The sequence below is a fragment of the Dermacentor andersoni genome, chromosome 3 (genome assembly GCF_023375885.2).
Source record: "Dermacentor andersoni chromosome 3, qqDerAnde1_hic_scaffold, whole genome shotgun sequence".
NCBI lineage: Eukaryota > Metazoa > Arthropoda > Arachnida > Ixodida > Ixodidae > Dermacentor > Dermacentor andersoni.
This window is the reverse complement of record NC_092816.1, coordinates 202,731,718-202,751,394: the sequence shown is the minus strand read 5'-3', so window position 1 is coordinate 202,751,394 and position 19,677 is coordinate 202,731,718. Positions and strand designations below refer to the sequence as shown.

Below are 19,677 nucleotides of genomic sequence, written 5' to 3'. Positions count from 1 at the left end.
ACATGCTGGTACCGTGGACTGACCTCAGCAGTTGACACTGCGGACGAGCGTAGCCACCCTAACCCCCCTCGAAAGTGCAGATGAGATCACCCACGTGATGCTGTGGCCGCTGGCAACTCGGCGCCTGTGCAGGCAATTTCCCCTCCACTCCTCGTCCACTTTCTGCCTCATGCTTTCCCTGTAGCCTCCTCCTCCATTTTCCTCCTCACATGCTCTTCTTTCATTCTTTCATTCCAAAGTCCATGTGAGATAAAACAGTGCTGACATACCATACATGCATGTAAAAAAAAAAGCAAACAAGAAATATTGATATGAATAAAAGAAATACAAGGTCCAGAAAAATATCTGTTACCACTAGCGCCATCTGCTGAGTATGTGTTAATTTACACATGTGTGTGGAGTATGCTGGATGTTCTCGCATGCTGAATGCTTTTGCTGCATGCACTGAATTTTTCTGCTTTTGAAGACAAGTATTATTATGCCGACTTCACACGGGTTTTACATATCTGTGATTTGGTTAGCTAGTAGCCACTTCCAGAAACAAAAACGGAAGGGTCAACCAAACGTCAACGATAAATAAGACGAGGGCGAACTAATTGTTCAAGAAATACAATACGAATAAGATATAAAATGAGTGAATACTCAATTTGAAAAAGAGACCGAAAGGCATAGAATAGATAAACATTTACATTTAATAATCAAATCATTTGAACTATCAGTGTTGATGCTTTGCTGACCCTTTTTAGCCCAGAAACAAACTTTAGTACCAATTCCTTACACCGCTTACGTCCCCAAAAATGTTGTGATAATGTGACTATTAATTACACAGTAAAGTGCTTCGAAGGACGATGTTGACTGTTGCATCCTTCATGCAGTCTCTCTAAGCTTTGCTGAAATGAACCGTTGCACCACAGTTCGACGACGCAATGAGAGCTACTTGTTGCTCCACTGTTGTACATTTCCATAGATGAGTGAGCCAGGAGACGATTAAAAAGTCACACTCAGTAAGTGCAGCTTGTTTCACATGGCAAATGTCGGCAGCAAATTAATGATAATGGCTTCGCAAATACCATGTGCACTGTATTCTCTGCTGCAAGTATGCAGCTTCTTTTGTCTTTTAAGACATAATTATGTATGCATCTCTTTATTGGAAGATCTATGCCAGAAAATTAACATGTGTGAAGCCCACCATCAGTTACGGTGGCAAAAAGAAATCAAATATATAAATTTTCTTGCATGTTCAATGCACGGTGTTCTTCTAACGCAGTAATTTGCAAATCAGAAATTGCGTACCAGATAAAATTGGTTGCAATTCTCGACTTGCCACTAAAAGGGCTCTGTTCCAAGATAAAGGCACTGACTAGATTAACGATCTGTCATTTGTGCTGCATTATGAAGTTCTTTTATCCCGAATTAATGATAATGCTGCCTTTTACTTCTTATCGGTGTTTTTCAAAAACTGCTGCTCTATTGCCTTGGTGCTTCCGAGTACAACAGTATACAGCGTTCTTCATCATGGAAGTACTGTATTTACTCGCATAATGATCGTACTTTTTGTAAAAAAAAATTGACGCAAATTCAGGGGTGCGATCATTATGCGGGTTAAATTTCCCACGAAAAGAAACATTCTCTTTTTTCAACCCACATTTGCTGCGGGATGACAAGCAGGCGGCTGCCGCTGTCAGTGAGGGACACCAAAACAAAAACGGCGGCCGGCGCAGCAAGCCGAACGCACCGAATGCGATTATTTTTCTTCTTGAGAGTTCATTACAGGCATTGAAATGGTTTTTTCTGTATCAGTAATGAATAATATCGGCAAGTTTGCGACAATAACGTAGCCATGTCCACTTTGAGGGGACAGAAACGGAGATGGGCACGCTTAGCTGCCAATGACATAGAAACACATGGCAGGCATGCTGCGGAAACTGCGGCATTTGTCTTCACTGCTATCCTAATACGGCACGTTCCGCTAAGGGTGGGCGAATATCTTAGCTGTGTTACAAGCGTCGGCATATGAATAGGGTACACTTCTAACGCATCAATGTCAACGTGGCTACTATTCTTGCCGCTTGCGATTTGTTGCACGCCCACGAGTGCAGACGAGAGAAATCGAAAGGCGCCTTTTTTGTTGTTGTTGACAACAACCATTGTAAAGACTACAAATAATAAAGCCAAGGCAAGTTTCGTTGTAGCTTTTTTTTTCTTCATGGAAGTGCAGAAAGTGATGCAAAGAATGAAATGCGGCATCTGCTTAAGATTGTTGAGTGCGTGTAGACTGCTTGGTATGTCTTCAAGAGTCGTTTGCGTAGCATTCGACAGATGGTAAGCGTGATCATCATTAGCTAGACTTGGCACACAACATATTGCTGTGACAAGTTCAGGGTGCGATCATTATGCGAGTAAATACGGTACATGGGAAATGCTAATCTGAAGCAAACACTCTACTGGTTCCGATCGCTTGATGAGCTTGTACAACAGACCAAATTACTGCCAATTTTTGCGGTTTAATCAAATGTGTGGCATGGTCCACTATGTAAAACCTAAGAACAAGCTTCCCAGGCACTCATTCCATAAGAAGACTCTCAAGTAAATTTTGGCAAATGAAAATTCTGGTCTGCACTATTTGTCAAGGCACAAGTCCGATGTTATTTCTAAAATAAACCCAGAAGGCATGTTTCCTAAAGTCATAGAATTTCTTACAATATTACCCAGAGGGAAACATGTTGGCACCGTCCATGCGAGTTTCCTAATGGGTGCAGTGCTGACATGGGAACGACAGTATATGGGTATGTAAAGCTCGTGTTGGCTAGTGTAGAGCCAGGCTTGTCCTTAAATGTGGATATGGCTGCACAGATAAAGCTGTCTTAAAATAAAATCTTCATAAAAAATTTTCATTTGTCTTTACTAAACCTTTCAATAAAGTTTGCTCACCTGTAGTGCATAATCAAGTGATGAAAAGCTAGAACAGACGACAAACTGTAGAGACACGAGCACACATTTTGTTGTCTCTCCTCCAACTTTAGGTTTGTCAATAGTTTGTGTTTCCTATAATTGTACATCTATGCATAAGTCCTTTGATTGAATATGTTTTTGTGTAACACTAAAGAAAAACATTTTTTTTACATGCTGTTTACCTAAGTAGAAATGAATCATTGCCAGAAGGACCGGTGCTAGCCGGACACGTCTTCAAAGCGACCTGGCTCTCTGAGAACGATGCCAATATGAAGCCAGCATCGCAGAGTCAGTTTTTTTCCTGTATGTAATTAATTAAAGCTTAATTTAATGGAAAATTTGTGATTAAAGAACTATCTTCATTTTTCAATCTTAGTTCGATTGAAAACCATGTATTTCATCTCGCAGTGAAACAATATTGTACCAGGGTTTCAATTTAATGCAGTTTTTCGGGCATTTCAAGCATGTACCTGGAGCCTATGAGCTGGTAAATCTAGCAACTATAAAAATGTAAGCCAAGGCATAAGGTACCGTATTTACTTGATTCTGATGCACCCTCGATTGCAACGCGTAGCCCATTTTTCATGACCGAAAAAAAAAAAAAAGAAACGCTCTCGACTGTGACATGCACCCGTTTTCTGTAACCAAAATAAAAGTAATTTACGGTACCATACACCTCATGCTTCCATACAGAAATGCAACATTTTCTAATTTGGAAAAACAGATTTACTCCCAGTGCACTAAAGTTGCGATGAATAAAAAAAATTTGCAGTTCCGCCCGAAAGGCAAAGCACCGATAGCGATAGCAAATTAGTAGATACAGTAAAACCTTGTTAAACTGTACCCGCTTAAACAGTAGTTTCATTTTAACAGTGGTAAAGTCAAATCCCTGACTCAGCGGCCATTGAACATAATGTGTTTTGTATCCGTATAAACCATACCATTGCTGCGTATGTGTCGGTTGACACGTAGCGTTTCCAGTTTTCATCGCGCAAACATGGCAGTGCATCGCCTCCATCGGGTTGCATGGCATAACAACAAGCCTCAGAGATTGAAACCATGGATCAGAACAATGGCCTCCAAGCGCCCTGTGCTTTTGCACATGAAGCCACATCGACATCAACATCATTTTCAGCACTGTGTCAGAGTACACTAGCCCCTGTTGCCAAAGAGCATTGTGGTGTCGTGCGAACAAGGACTCGCGTTGCTTGCGTCATGCCGAAGCTCGGATTACAAAAACGCTGGGTGCTCAGCATAGAAAAAAAATTAGAAATCGTTCATGCTATCCAACATGACATGAAGAAGTTGGCGCTGGCATGCGACAGGGATCTCCTGTTGGCTACGGTGTGTGGAATTAGGAACGCGAAGCAGTTCCTCGGCAGCACTGCTGTGACTGCAAAGACATATCGGCTACGAGGTTCGACTTTTTGCCATCGTTGACTCTGTTGCCGAAGTGTCGTCTTGCGACAGTGATGAGGATGACACAGAAAGTGACAGCACAGGCAATTCAGGCCCGACAGTGGGAGAAGCTGTGACTCATGAATGCAATCGTCGTGATGAGAACAGCACTCCGCAATGAAAAAGGCAACCTGCGACATCTGCAGCGCTACTGCGCCCGTGCAGAGAATATGCAACGCCAATATGCAACACCAATCTGCCATGCGAGTGCTTGCCAAGAAGAGGCGGCCGGCTGAAAAGCTGGCTCGCAGCTTCGGTAACTTTGAGACTGCGGTCGTCGCTGTTAGGCCGACGCGGCATTAAATGAAAATAAACCTTTTGTCGCGCGAAGTGAATAAATACTGCATGTTTTTTTCACCTTTCATCGCACTCTCTCTGAGCTTCGTTTTTGACAGGAAAGTGGAAGATCTCATGCTATTTCGGTTAAGCAGTACTACCGTTTAGAACATACGTTTCCTGAGCTCCAGCCAATTACAATTTAACGAGGTTTCACTGTAGCTGTACGAAGTAAGGATAGTAGTTTTATCGGCTGTATGAACTTGTAAACATTCGCTTACTAACTAAATTAACAATGACAGAATGTGTAAGCGTGACTCAACGAGCACATACAAAGAAACAGACGTACAGAGACAGTGCTGTCTTTGTGTGTGCTTTTTCTACGTCCTTGTTCAGTCGTGCTTACATATTCTATCATGGATTCAAATCAACTAGCCAGTCAACGTGTTTTAATTAAACTAACCAGCACGATGTCACGCGCGCACAGGTAAACATGAACACATCTCGCCCGATGACAGCGAGAACTGTCTGTGAAAACGCTGGAGTTAGGAATCGCACCAGCAGCCGTAAGCCAATTAACCTCAGTGCATTTGTCACATCAACGCGAATAAAACGTCGAAAGCACAGCGCAGATGAAGCTACCGGCACTATGCGCACTGTGCAAACATCGTAGATCGTTTTGAAGGTGAGGCCCACGCAGGCGCGCACTTTGGCCACGTCATAGATTGCTTTCACGACACACGAGCATCGGCAATGCGTCCCTACGGCATCTGTCAAAGGCGTCTACTATGGCATCCGCGATTCGCGTGGCCACTGCCGTAGTAGACGCCGCGGTTGTCTCCACTCTGTACGGAGCGGCGGGCAAGGACATGAAGGCACCCTAGCAGCGACCGGAGAAGAATGCCCCTGCTCCCTTGCCTGACCCCGCTGCCTCGCGCGCTACAGGAGAGGGCAAGCTTCCAGGCCGGGTTCCTCACTCGCGCACGCGAAATTGAACCGCGTTCGCTACCTCACCTTCACATGCTTTCACTCATATGAAACCTGACTGCGATGGCACAAAATGCGCCTGCAGTGTCCACATAAGTGCTATCGCAATAAAAAGAAAGTTACAGTTCTGCACGAAAGGCAAAGCTTCGATCGTGATGGCAAATTGGTAGACAGCTATACGAAGTAAGGATAGTAGTTTTACCGGCCATATAAAGTTGCAAACATTTGCTTACTAACTAAATTAACAAACATGGTGTCACATACGCACATGCAAACATAAACGCGTCTCACTCGATGACCCCGGAAACCCGCTATCAAAACGCTGTAGTGAGGAAGTGCAGCAGGAGTGAGCAAATCAACCTTCATGTTGCGTTTCGCTTCAACACGAACTAAGCGTCAGAAGCACTGTGCATACAAAGCTACCAGGACTCAATGCACTTTGTACACATCACAGATCGCTTTCAAATATGGCTGCCCATGCAACTGCGTCAAATAGAACCCCCCCTCTGTTCCTCCCCTTCCCCCAGTACCTTGCGTGTGATGGAAGACTGTGTGCTTCGTCCCCACTTTCCTCCTTGCATGCGCGAGACTAAACAGTGATTGTCGGCTGAGCCTCAAACAAGTTTTGGGAATTCCTATGCGGCTCGATTTCCGTCTGTCTCCGTACACATGATCGTTTTCCTTTTAAATGTGGCATTATGATGAATTCGGCATGTCTTTGCAGTAGGCACTTCCATGCAGCAAATGCAGAAAACAGAAAGACAGATGGTGGGCTAACGTAGGCACACAATCTACAGCAAATGGAGGAAGCTACGTGGAAGCTATGGCAGCTAGACTCGAAACACGTACGAGGCGGCCATTTGAAATGCTGGTGGCGATATGGCAACGCAGATTTAGGGTCATACTTAAATGACCCTAAATTTCAGTGACCTTAATGTGGGTGCTTGGGTATTTTCAGTGACCTTTTTGCCTTAATGTGACATGAAACATAATGGTGAACTGAAGCCAAACTAATCCCACGTGCTGAAGCCATACTTTTGTTTTGCTGGTTTTATAAGAAGGATAAGCTTAGCCTCAACAGGGAAAGGCTTACCAGCTACATGCTACCCCAACAGGCAATGATTTGGCCTTCTTTGTTGTGTTTTACTAAAGGCCTGCATGTGTCAAAGAGTGAAAAATAAAGGTTTGCTTTGGAGTGAAAGTGTGTACGTAAAAGCCCGCATATAATACGAACCCGCATATAGTACGAGGTGAAACTTTTGCGACGTGAAATGGAAAAAAGATGTTTTATCCGCATATAATACGAGCTAGAAAAACTTGAGGAAAAAATTTATTTAAATTGCACTCTGCACTTCAATCACTGTCTTCCTCAGCTGCGCTCTCTTTGGACTGTTATTTGTCGGACATATCTTCCCAGAGGTACTCATCCTCTGTGCCATCAAGCACGTTCGAGATGCCACACTTCTTGAATGCATGACGCACAAGGTCCTCTCGTATGCTGGCCCATGTGTCCACAATCCACTTGCATAGCGTGGCTGGCGAAGCCCGCTTCAGCCGCCCGGTCGGCGTCACTGCAGGCTCACCTGAGCGCATCTAGTCTGCGTAACACCGCTTAACCGTGTCCTTGGATGGCTTGTTCATGCAAACATCTAAAGGCTGCAGCTGAGACCTCATCCCACCTGGCATAACGACAAGTTCAGTGCCGCATTCACCCAACAGCCTCTTCAGTGAGTCGGTCAAATGACAATGAAATGTATCCAGCACGAGGATGAACGGGAATGACAACAGTGCGCCGGATCGCCTGCACCAGACAGACTTTATCCAGTCGAGCACAAGGTTCTCGTTCATCCAGCCTTTCTCATGGCATCTCACGACCACATTTTTTGGCAGTTCCTCACCTTTAGGCACTGTCTTGCGCTTGAAGACGACATAGGGTGGGGGCTTGCGTCCGTCTGCCGTGCACGACAACATGATGGTAACTCGCATTTTCTCGTGGCCAGTGGACTGGACATAAACTTGTTTAGAGCCCTTTTCATGCACGGTGATCGGTGATGGCATGTCCAGATAAACCGGCGTTTGGTCAGCATTGCCGATTTGACCTAGCTGGAAGTTCTTGGATTTGCGCAGCGAAATAATGTGGCGCTTCTAATGATTTGGGCAGCTTTTGTGAAATTGAAGTTTGGCGGCGTAAGGAAAATCCAGCACGGCACATGTAGCAATAAATCCAGTGCTTGCTCGCTTTGAAGGCGGAGCTCGGTAGCCCTTTTTCTCTAGCAAGCTCCTTAGCTTTTGCCTGCGTAAGCTCAACACTCACAGCTAGATGCGTGACACGCTGTTGGCGTACGAACTCCGTCAGGGCGAGTTCCTCAGGGCGAGTTCAATTTCTGGGAATGTCCCACTCTTTGGGCCGCAAAAGCTTCTTTGCATTCCGCTGCATGCGAAAAGGGCTTCCTTCTGTCAATGCCGTCCGCGAATGCTTCCTTCGTTGACGCCAAACTGTCTCCCGGCCGCACTGTTTCCGATGTCCTGTGTGGCTAAAATAACCTTTCTCGTGAAAGCAGTTGAGTACTGTTTTCGTGGTCTGGACATCTTGGTCCTTCAATGCGGAAGAAAAAAGCTGCACTTCGCGAAGTGTGGTTTGCACGTGTGCTGCCCAGGTGCGCACTCAACAATAAAGAAACGATGCTGTAGTCACGCAGCAATAATGAAACCAAGCCGTAGCCATGCAGCGATAAGAAAGCCCAGTAATGTGGAAAGTTTGGCTAGTTGGTGATTAATCATCATACCTTGCTGGAGGTTGCGAGTGTAGCGAGTGCCGTCTTTTCTAGTGTGTCATCACTGTGTCTGTGTCAGTGCACTGCTTCACCAGCAAGGTATGATAATAAGGAAGCCAAGCTGTAGCCACTCTGCAATAACGAAGTCAAGCCATAGGCACGCCGCAATAACGAAACCAAAACTTCTAGCCCAAATTTCTGACTGAAATTTTCGTTCACATCTGCATATGGTACGAGGAGAAAACTTGGGACGCTAATAATAGGAAAAAAACCTCGTATTATATGCAGGTTTTTATGCTATTTTATCCTGGCTAAAGAATGCAGAGAAGAAAGAAAGAAAAGGTGGCACAGGGCATACTGACCCCCTTTCGCGGGCCGCTTGTTGAGAAATCTTCTGGATGTACTGGGCACGATAGTTCTCGTAGTGTACATCACGGGTCACTTCCTTCAGGTCTTGCATGTGTGTGCTGCAGCGGAAATGAAGAAGAAGACAGGGAACAACCAGGACAACAGTTTACAAACACCACAGAGCACCACGCTTTGCACGGAGAAAGAAACTCCAAGAAAACAACCAAACATCTGATGTCTGGCATCTACTACAGTGGGTCCATTAATACCATATTTATTTGAATTGGCCAGGCTCAGAAAAAAAGAAAAGGGGCTATATTACTGATAATGGCGCCAGAAGAAGACACTGAAGGATGAAATCACTCTGTAGCTTTAAATGGGTATGGCATGGGCAAGGAACTTTAGAGGAGGAACACAAAATTTGAAACCACCACTTCCTGAAAAGCTCGCTTCGAAGGGAGTATAGGAGGTTCACAACCATCGGTTCCTAAAGTGCGTACTTCAAAGGGAGAACAATAGGGTCAAAACTCGTTTCCTGAACGGCACACTCCAAGGAGCGTATAGGAGGGCGAAACCACTGCTTCCCGAACGGTACACTTCAAAGGGCGTAGCCCATTTCAATGAGTAAAGGAAGGTTGCAGCCACTGTCTTGCGAAAGAAACACTCTGAAGGGGGTATCAGGGATTACAGGAGAGCTGAAACCAGCATTTCCTGAAAGGTACACTTTGAAGAGAGTACAGGAGGGTTTCAACCCATTTCCATAAATATATAGTGTTTTGTAGAGGGCCTAGCACAGTTTTCCAGCAAGGGACACCATTAAAGGACTCTGAATTGATTTTGACTAGCTGGGTTGCCCTAATTGTGCCAAAATCTCAACAAATCAAGCCCTTTGTGTGCCTGTTGGAATGTGGCTTATCAGGAAAAAGATCCGAACTATGACTTCATGATTAGTAGAATACTATTATAACCACCGAGCCATTGCAAAAGCACTGAAATGATGAGTATAATTTGCAACATGCAGAAGCTGTCAGCAGCTCAAAAAGGCTACTTACACCAGTGAAAGGCAATTTGAGTCACCGTCGACCAACAATAACCTGCTGACAGTGCCTGACAGATTATGGGAGCTGCATTTGTATAACAGATGCTTTTGGAGAACAAGACCAAGCTTAGGGATTACGGAGCAAGGAAATGTGCTTCCTGGAGGTGACAGGGTTTCCCACAAGTGTTGCTACAGGAAATTAAAGCAGTACATCTATATGGCAGATGGCAACATGTTCAGTCAGCATGACAACGGTGGGAAGTGCATGTGGATCTAAAATAGGCCTCTAATGTCCCTTCAATAGAGGCCAATCTGACAAACATCAAGACTAGCAGAAAGAAATCATGACAGCTGCCGCCCACATTTTGCAGCATGCACATAAAAAAACAATTGCCATTTGGTCGATGTGCTAAAGAGCCTGAAATGGGTTAATCTAATTCTCATCTATAGATACTTCAGAAAACTGATGACGAAAAGAATGTGCAAACCCATGATCACATTCCCGGCCAACTAAGTTCGAGTCAACAGGCACTTGCCCACAAATGATTGCGGGAAATCAAAGCCATAATAAAGCTGAAATATGCTAAGCATGCAGCCACAAATCAAGTGATTCACTGTGCACCAGCCTGCTTGAAAGATGAAGTTTTGCTCAATACTGGGCTCTATGGCCAGGGTAAGTGAAAATGTGAGTTCAGCATTAAAGAAGCTTTTAAGCACAAGTGCACTTCCCATCAATCATGATGACAGAGCAGTTCCAGTGCCAGAGTACTTTTAAGGTCGACTTACAGGGTCGAGCATTGCACAGGAACACGCGGGTTATCAGAGACGGACGTTACGGAGGGGGTTTCCGATAAACTATTGTCATCTAGACTGGTCAGTTGAAGGCTTGGTCCCAAAAACACCCAAGCATCTTTGTATTGTGCACTTTTGGGAATGCGGCAGCCATGGCCGATAGCTGAACCCACTATCTCTCGCTCAGTTGCAGAACACCATAGCCACTGGGGCAGAGTGCCCTTTTAAATAATTTACGAAACTATAAGCTGGAAGAACGCAGTCCTGTGCCTATTTCTATGGCATCAGTTTAATCAGAAATGCAAGTTGTCGAGGGGCCTCGCTGTTCCGGCAAAGACAGACAAGAAAAAAAAAAAAACTCGGGAAATTGGACTCGGAACGCAACCTTCGGGTCAGAACGCAGTTGCTTATTGGGTCTAGCTGCGCACAGAGTCCAGGCATGGACCTCAGCCTAGTCTAATGTTGTTCGTTTTGGGACAAGGCTTTCCCTCATGCCACTTTCAGGCCTGAAGTAGTTAGGCAGCGAGCACCGGCCAGCCCAAACTCTGGGTCACAGAGAGCAAGCAATGAAGCGGAGGATTCAAATAAATATGGTAGGCACAAACAGGTTCTCAGGAGGAGGGCTTGTAGAGACACGAAGCCATCTACCTGAAGAGACCAAGGATTATTCTGCCGTTGCCGACCAACAGGCAGCATGAGGCAAAGAGAGAACAAAAAAAGGCGCGAGTCAGTCCACACTTGGCTGCAGACAGCCATTGGCCACAAAATCTTCCCGCAGCTAGCATGGCCGTGCCACTGAGGAATGGCTGCACCAACCAGCTATTCTTTATTTCACTTCTGGTGGCAACAAAGCTTACGTGTCACAAGGGTGAGGGCATCACAAAGATGGTGTGCTCATTTGCTGTGCATGAAGTAAAAAAAAGAATGCTTTCTAGTGCTGTGTGCACCAGCAAGTATGTAATGTGCTTCACCTATTGCTCAGTTGGTACAAAGTGCAACGTTATGTGCATAGTTTTGTTACCTAAGCAATTGCTATGCCATCAATGAATCTACTGGCATGGCTGGGCGCATGCTACAAATTGCTGCAGCCAGGGTTTGCTACGGCTGCATACAGATGTTTGTCTCACACTAGTGTGTGCTCTGCCGGTCATCCTATTCTATGGTGGTTGGTGACCGCCAACTTGGAAAGCAAGACTCGTGGCCAGTCATAAAAGCAAGAAACTGCAGATTACAACACTAATGAGTAAATGAAATGTTTCTGCATTCTCAGTGCTAACAATGCAACTACGTATCTACACAACTGTCAAAATAATTTTATCGTTCCACTAATGCGAAAGAGTTCACTCGGCATGCCTACAGCCAAACAAGCTTGTAAATGAATCGATTAAACTGTTCTCACAGCTTTAGTCAATCCGTGGGCTCTTAATAGTGAACTGACCACACCCGAGAAAAGATCTACAAAACCGGCTTTGGTAGCCGAATCTGAACCAGCACCGAGCTTTGTTGGTGCAGCCAGCCCACAGCTAGGCTTCGCTGCGGCATGACAACAAAAGCACAGGTAATGTATATGGAGTACAAGCAAAAGCACCAACCTAATAAGGAAAGTCCGCAACTTGAGGAAGTCGCTATGCTTCGGGTTCTCCACTGCAACAGAATCAGTGGCGCCTTGTTATGCACTTGCCATGCAATCAAAGCGAGGCATGCCAAACAGACACGAGGCAGGAAGAGGGATTCAAAGGCGAGACAAGTGCGGTGTGCCCCACGTGCAGCGATTGTGATCACCTTCGACGATCCCCCAAGGGTAGAGTCGACCGCGGACTCGCCGACCGTTGATGTCCACCACCTGGGTGCTCGAGATTACCGCAAACGGGATGCTCTCCTGCAAATAAAAAAACAGTGTGAGTTACACAAGATAAACAACCGTTGTGTTGTTCCTTTGCAGCACAGAAAATGCATGTGGATGCCATTGTTCTTACTCCTTCCACTGCAAGGAAAAAAAGTTATGTGAAGAATATGCAGACCCAATGCATATCCGCATGAAGTGAAGCTTTAGTGAAATGGATAATTAAATGTTGCACAAGTTAATGTGATGCTTACTAGCAATGCGTTTATTTTCATTTCAAGCAAGATGTAACCCCAGGCAATGTTTATGCATTATACCAATCACAATATATGACAAAATGCAAACACCGAATCTGGCGGATGCACATTGCAAGACGTCCACTCAGTGATGTCGCACGAGGACTAAGGTGACGCATGGTGTCGTCGAGCGGAGAATGGTGACGAGAGCCCTTTCCGCAGAGAAGTGCACCACATTAGTAAAGATCATGCAGGTCCCACAAACTGAGGGAATCAGTGTAAGGAAAGTATTGGCAAGTCGGGAAGAAGAAAGAGCGTATCATCATTACTTGATGCAAAAAGACGCAGGTACAATGGACGGAGAGGGAAATAACTAGACATCGAGAGGCACAATACCCGTGCCTAAGGGGGGACTTTGAAAATCAACTTCTATATTTCCTCATGGATTTTGATGAAAATTGACACAAATGTCTAGAATATCTCCCTGATGCTTCCATAAAAGTTTCAGAGCGACACCTTGAGAACATTTTATTAAATTTTACTGAGCAGGATTTTGCTTCCTCAAACTTTCTGGAGAGCCTGGGGAGCTTAAAAAATGCGATGGAAGGATTGTTGAGTATCGACTTTATAGCTGAATGCGTGTTGAAGGCCATGACAGTCTTGTTTTGTTTTTTTCACAAAACACATTTTTTTGCAGTGGCATTTTATTATGTTACCTTTGCATCAAGCACACTTTCAGGGTGAACGAATGTAGCCACATCCTAAATTTATAAAAAGTCAAGATAACAAAGTAAGACAGTCACGACCTGCGCTGTGGCCAAAGGAACGTGACAATAACAGAGTCAAAACAGGCTAAATGGTAACGAAGAAATCAGCTCCAGATACCGAGCAGAAAGGCAAAAAAAAAAGTTTTGAGAAAAAGGCTTTTGAAGTTTCGCCTTGCCTCCACTCTTCTAATATCCACCAGGACTAGTCTTTGGTGCCCTCAGCAACGTGGGGCTTCTCGGGCATGCAGCCTTTCATATCTGATGTTCTTTCGATGCCTTTTCTTTTTCGTAGGGCATCCTTTTCTGAGGCTCTTTGAAGAGAACACTTTCCTGACTTCAAGCCAAGTGAGGCACAAAACTCTCTGTGTGCACGAAGAGTTCCCAGCATAGTACTTGAAGATTGCCTCATTGTCAGCTGTCTGCACTGCAAATAATGAAGCATTTTGTTCTTTTGATAGAATTGACCAAATCACAGAGCATAGAATCTCGGCTGCATTCCGAGTCTCTTTGCCTTGGCAACGGCCGAGTTGTTGAGGATCCGAGAAGCGCTGATACGGAGGCAACAACGCAGCTGCAACATCTTCATATTCACACGATAGAAGGTTGCCATTACGGCCCTTTGCATATCGTCCACATCACTACTGCTACGTATGGCCATGCCATAATAATTGGTAAGCTTTTTGGTTAGGTCTTGGGTCAGGCCAGCCTTTGGGTCAGGCCTCCAAATGATTTATTTCTGTTTTTGAGACAAGTGTTCGCAGGGCTGCACCCATCCCCTTTTCCACGTGATTGATTGAGTCCTCTTTGTTGAGTGAAATGAAGCTGTATGCCTTGTCTTCACAAAAGGCCCGGAAAATACAGCTATCCCCATCACAAACAATGGATGTGTAGCGGAGGTCATTCCTTTCCAGTGACCTTTTCAACAAGATCAACGCTGCCTCGACCTCCATTCGGCTAGAGTTTGCATTGGTGTTCTTCGGACACAAGTGAGTCTCTCTCCATTCACTGTAGCCTAAATCCTCTTCTTTTGGGCTAAGCGTGCATCCATGGCATCTGTTCCAGAGGACAATGCAGTCAAGCACCGGACCAGTGTAAAATTTAATTGTGCCCACACCAATATGGGATACATGACCACGTGTCCTCCATGTGCCGTCGTAAACTATGGTCACATTTTTTGTGAATGCCGGCTTCGTTTTTCTGTAAATGTTCCGCACAGCTGCCACAGCAACAGAAGAGAATTGCCACGGCCACCTCACCAGTGGACCTGAATTTTGATTTCAGATATTTTTTGGAATGTCTTATGGTTCAAGCATCTGCGTGAAACACTCATTAATGACCAAAGGTCAGTCAGTGCAGTTGCCCCTCTTCCGGTGGTTTTGATTGCTTACATTGCATGCATACTCATGTCAAAAGGCTTACCACCCTCTACTCATGGTGATAACCATTTACCTCCAACAATGCCGCAGGCATTGCAGGTCAATAACATTCGTGCAGCTAACCCACGCCTTGTTCCCTAATGAACAGTCAGGCCCGGCTGAGAGCATTCTTGGCACAAGGCATTCTTGTACGAAGCATTCAATGCTGTGACCTGCACAACCAAAAAAGTCATCTGCTAGCTCCACATCGGTGCATCTGTCACTCTCACCTGTGAGCTTCATTTTTCTCTCGGTCGTCGGAACAGAACTGCGTGATGCTTGCACAGTCTTGGCAAACCCATGAGAAGCTTCTAGCGACATGAAGTGCGGCTCCAAGTGAGCCTGAATTGTATCAACAATTCTTGACTGCATTTCATCCATGCGCAAGGGGTTGCGCTGCGGGTCTGAGACGTCAGCGCACGAGGTGCGTAGTCACAAGTCCGATGCGTCCATGCATGGCCTTCAGGGAACTGCATCAGGAAACTGCAACTGAACTTCAGGGAACTGCATGTCCGCAATGCACTGAATGTCGACAGAGTAAGCACTGGAAGCTGTTAGCGACGCTTTCTTTTTGGGTGTTGAGACTTGCGCTTACGGCTGCGAAATCGATGCACAGTTTTGCATTTCTTCTTGTACTGTGGCTGATTCATTATCACAGCCAAGATCCTACATGAACCTATGCCTCATACGCCTTTGGAGCCACTAATGAAACAATGGGGCGCCTCGTAATAAGGGCATTGGAGAACTAAGCTGTGGGAAGAGCAGACGATGCGACGGCACTTCCTGCACCGATGCGGACACCAACGGGGCAGTGCGCTGCTGTTACGTGGCGTGTGCCGCCAATCAGGAAGCATCGCGAGACCTTTAAATTTCTGCTTTCTTCTGCATTCGTTTTTGTTCGGAGGAAGCCGAGAAAGCAGCAAACTTGAAGTTGGAGAAATCCTCTTTCTGACGAGACCAAGGTGGCGATTTTGTGATTTTGCGGTTTCCCCCAAAGTCCTCGTTGCCTTGGCTGTTAGAAAACCTATTTTTAGAGCACTTCTACGCAGTTTTCAGGGAAGATATTATGGAATCAGGTAGAGAAAGAGTTATAGGAACTAAAATGTGAGTTCTGAAAAATAGATTTTTCGGCCATTTTTTGTGATGCGAAAGCTGCGTCGCTTCTTAATCGATCATGCATGGCGACTATGCAGTTTTTAAGGCATGTGGCCAATGTGCGCACCAAGTCAAAATGAAACTACTGTTTGCAGCAACCGTTACGGACGAAACCGTCATGGCCATCAACTTATGAAGCACTTATGAAGGTACGCAGCCAGCTGCCAACACGGTGTTATGTGTGGTGATAACTGCAAGAATAAAAGCTTGAGGAGCACAATGAGGCATGAAGCGTTCTGGTGTTGATGTCAGCCGTGTATATTGTATAATTTCCGCTGATGACGATGGTGATGCACCCAAGCATCTCCCAAACATCTAAAATTGGTTTCTTTTTCACTGCTGTTCTCACGTTTGTATTTTTTTTTCACTTCTACAAAGCCCTAATCGGCAATATAGCACAGAATGACACAATACCCGGGGTAGTTGGCAAAAAAGAAAGCTTTGCATTAAAATTGGGCAGCTCACCGTCAAATCTCAAATGGAAGACGAAGCAATGGCTGTGGGGGTAATACAGTAAAACCTCATTAATTTCATCATCATCATCAGCCTAGTTACGCCCACTGCAGGGCAAAGGCCTTTCCCATACTTCTCCAACTACCCCGGTCATGTACTAATTGTGGCCATGTTGTCCCTGCAAATGTCTTAATGTCATCCGCCCACCTAACTTTCTGCCGCCCCCTACTACGCTTCCCTTCCCTTGGAATTCAGTCCGTAACCCTTAATGACCATCGGTTATCTTCCCTCCTAATTACATGTCCGGCCCATGCCCATTTCTTTTTCTTGATTTCAACTAAGATGTCATTTACCCGCGTTTGTTCCCTCACCCAATCTGCTCTTTTCTTATCCCTTAACGTTACACCTACCATTCTTCTTTCCATAGCTCGTTGCGTCGTCCTCAATTTCAGCAGAACCCTTTTCGTAAGCCTCCAGGTTTCTGCCCCGTAGGTGAGTACTGGTAAGACACAGCTGTTACACACTTTCCTCTTGAGGGATAGTGGCAACCTGCTGTTCATGATTTGAGAATGCCTGCCAAACGCACCCCAGCCCATTCTTATTCTTCTGGTTATTTCAGTCTCATGATCCGGATCCGTGGTCACTACCTGCCCTAAGTAGATGCATTCCCTTACCACTTCCAGTGCCTCGCTACCTATCGTAAACTGCTGTTCTCTTCCGAGACTGTTAAACATTACTTTAGTTTTCTGTAGATTAATTTTCAGACCCACCCTTCTGCTTTGCCTCTCCAGGCCAGTGAGCATGCATTGCAATTGGTCTCCTGAGTTACTAAGCAAGGCAATATCATCAGTGAATCGCAAGTTGCTAAGGTATTCTCCATCAACTTTTATCCCCAATTCTTCCCACTCCAGGTCTCTGAATACCTCCTGTAAACATGCTGTGAATAGCATTGGAGATATCGTATCTCCCTGTCTGACGCCTTTCTTTATTGGGATTTTGTTGCTTTCTTTGTGGAGGATTACGGTGGCTGTGGAACCGCTATAGATATCTTCCAGTATCTTTACATATGGCTCATCTACACCCTGATTCCGTAGTGCCTTCATGACTGCTGAGGTTTCGACTGAATCAAATGCGTTTTCATAATCAATGAAGGCTATATATAAGGGTTGGTTATATTCGGCACATTTCTCTATCACCTGATTGATAATGTGAATATGGTCTATTATTGAGTAGCCTTTACGAAATCCTGCCTGGTCCTTTGGTTGACAGAAGTCTAAGGTATTCCTGATTCTATTTGCGATTACCTTAGTAAATACTTTGTAGGCAACGGACAGTAGGCTGATCGGTCTTTAATTTTTCAAGTCTTTGGCGTCCCCTTTCTTATGGATTAGGATTATGTTAGCGTTCTTCCAATATTCCGGTACGTTCGATTGACCTTCGTTAAATCAGAAAATCGGATAACTAAGACTCGTTCTCTGGTCTTGGCAAGTATATGCAATATGCCGGATGTAATAGGCCACACACCGGTTAATTCGGACAGCTCTCAGAGCTTGGCAAATGCTGAGTGCCGCAAACGAGCAAGAACAACGCTGGCGTCGAACCGAGACAAAGCGCTGCAGTCGGCATCGCCAAAGTCGTCAGAGGAAATTGTGCCTTTAAAGCCTTTATTCATTCTAGCATTCACCCCTGTGATGGGTACCGCATTGGTCACGTGCCTTCATAACGCCATAGCCACAATGCATGATCGTGTTGATAGCCACCACAGTTATGCCCACAGAAGTTGCGGCAAGCAGTAGTTTCGTTTTGACTCAATGCAGGCATCAGCCGCGTTACTTTACTTCTAAACTGTGTAGTCGCCATCCGTGATTGCGTCGACAGCAATTGCATTCAAGTTTGGTGATCCAGCAAATGTTTTGTGAATGTGGGCACATACATCAGCCATCCTTCTTAGCACGCACAAGCTTGACGATCTCATGAGCATGCTCTGAAATTCGGCACGCAATTTTATGCGTGCCTGATTCCGTAGTGCCTTCATGACTGCTGAGGTTTCGACTGAATGAAATGCGTTTTCATAATCAATGAAGGCTATATATAAGGGTTGGTTATATTCGGCACATTTCTCTATCACCTGATTGATAATGTGAATATGGTCTATTATTGAGTAGCCTTTACGAAATCCTGCCTGGTCCTTTGGTTGACAGAAGTCTAAGGTATTCCTGATTCTATTTGCGATTACCTTAGTAAATACTTTGTAGGCAACGGACAGTAGGCTGATCGGTCTTTAATTTTTCAAGTCTTTGGCGTCCCCTTTCTTATGGATTAGGATTATGTTAGCGTTCTTCCAATATTCCGGTACGTTCGATTGACCTTCGTTAAATCAGAAAATCGGATAACTAAGACTCGTTCTCTGGTCTTGGCAAGTATATGCAATATGCCGGATGTAATAGGCCACACACCGGTTAATTCGGACAGCTCTCAGAGCTTGGCAAATGCTGAGTGCCGCAAACGAGCAAGAACAACGCTGGCGTCGAACCGAGACAAAGCGCTGCAGTCGGCATCGCCAAAGTCGTCAGAGGAAATTGTGCCTTTAAAGCCTTTATTCATTCTAGCATTTACCCCTGTGATGGGTACCGCATTGGTCACGTGCCTTTATAACGCCATAGCCACAATGCATGATCGTGTTGATAGCCACCACAGTTATGCCCACAGAAGTTGCGGCAAGCAGTAGTTTCGTTTTGACTCAATGCAGGCATCAGCCACGTTACTTTACTTCTAAACTGTGTAGTCGCCATCCGTGATTGCGTCGACAGCAATTGCATTCAAGTTTGGTGATCCAGCAAATGTTTTGTGAATGTGGGCACATACATCAGCCATCCTTCTTAGCACGCACAAGCTTGACGATCTCATGAGCATGCTCTGAAATTCGGCACGCAATTTTATGCAGTTCTAAAGACTGCTGTTGTCTTACATGAAAAGCTAGGATGCTACACACATTGACCATCGGGGGCCACCAGCCATGGAATGACATACTGATTTGAGACTACTTTCCTTGCATGATGCTAAAAGCAAAAATAAATACATTTTTCTACCTCAAGTGAGCACAGATGTATAAGTATTGGTTATAAAGAATTTTCTTGCTACGAATACTGTTACAAGTGGGATTCACTGTATATGTTCATGGG

The 19,677-nt window shown here is 45.1% G+C and overlaps 1 protein-coding gene across 4 annotated transcripts in view; it reads right to left on the bottom strand.

The window, feature by feature from the left end:
- Positions 1 to 19,677, bottom strand: part of Septin4 (septin 4) — a 50,626-nt gene that overhangs the window by 9,071 nt on the left and 21,878 nt on the right. For 2 of the 4 annotated variants that reach the window (XM_050172684.3, XM_050172686.3), the window contains 4 exons: positions 12,409 to 12,505; positions 12,219 to 12,270; positions 11,275 to 11,295; positions 8,810 to 8,914 (listed from right to left, as the gene is read on the bottom strand). In XM_050172684.3, the coding sequence (XP_050028641.1) occupies positions 8,810 to 8,914; positions 11,275 to 11,295; positions 12,219 to 12,270; positions 12,409 to 12,505 (275 nt within the window). The remainder of the gene's footprint in view (positions 1 to 8,809; positions 8,915 to 11,274; positions 11,296 to 12,218; positions 12,271 to 12,408; positions 12,506 to 19,677) is intronic. The other 2 variants (XM_050172685.3, XM_050172687.3) reach the window with 1 other exon arrangement.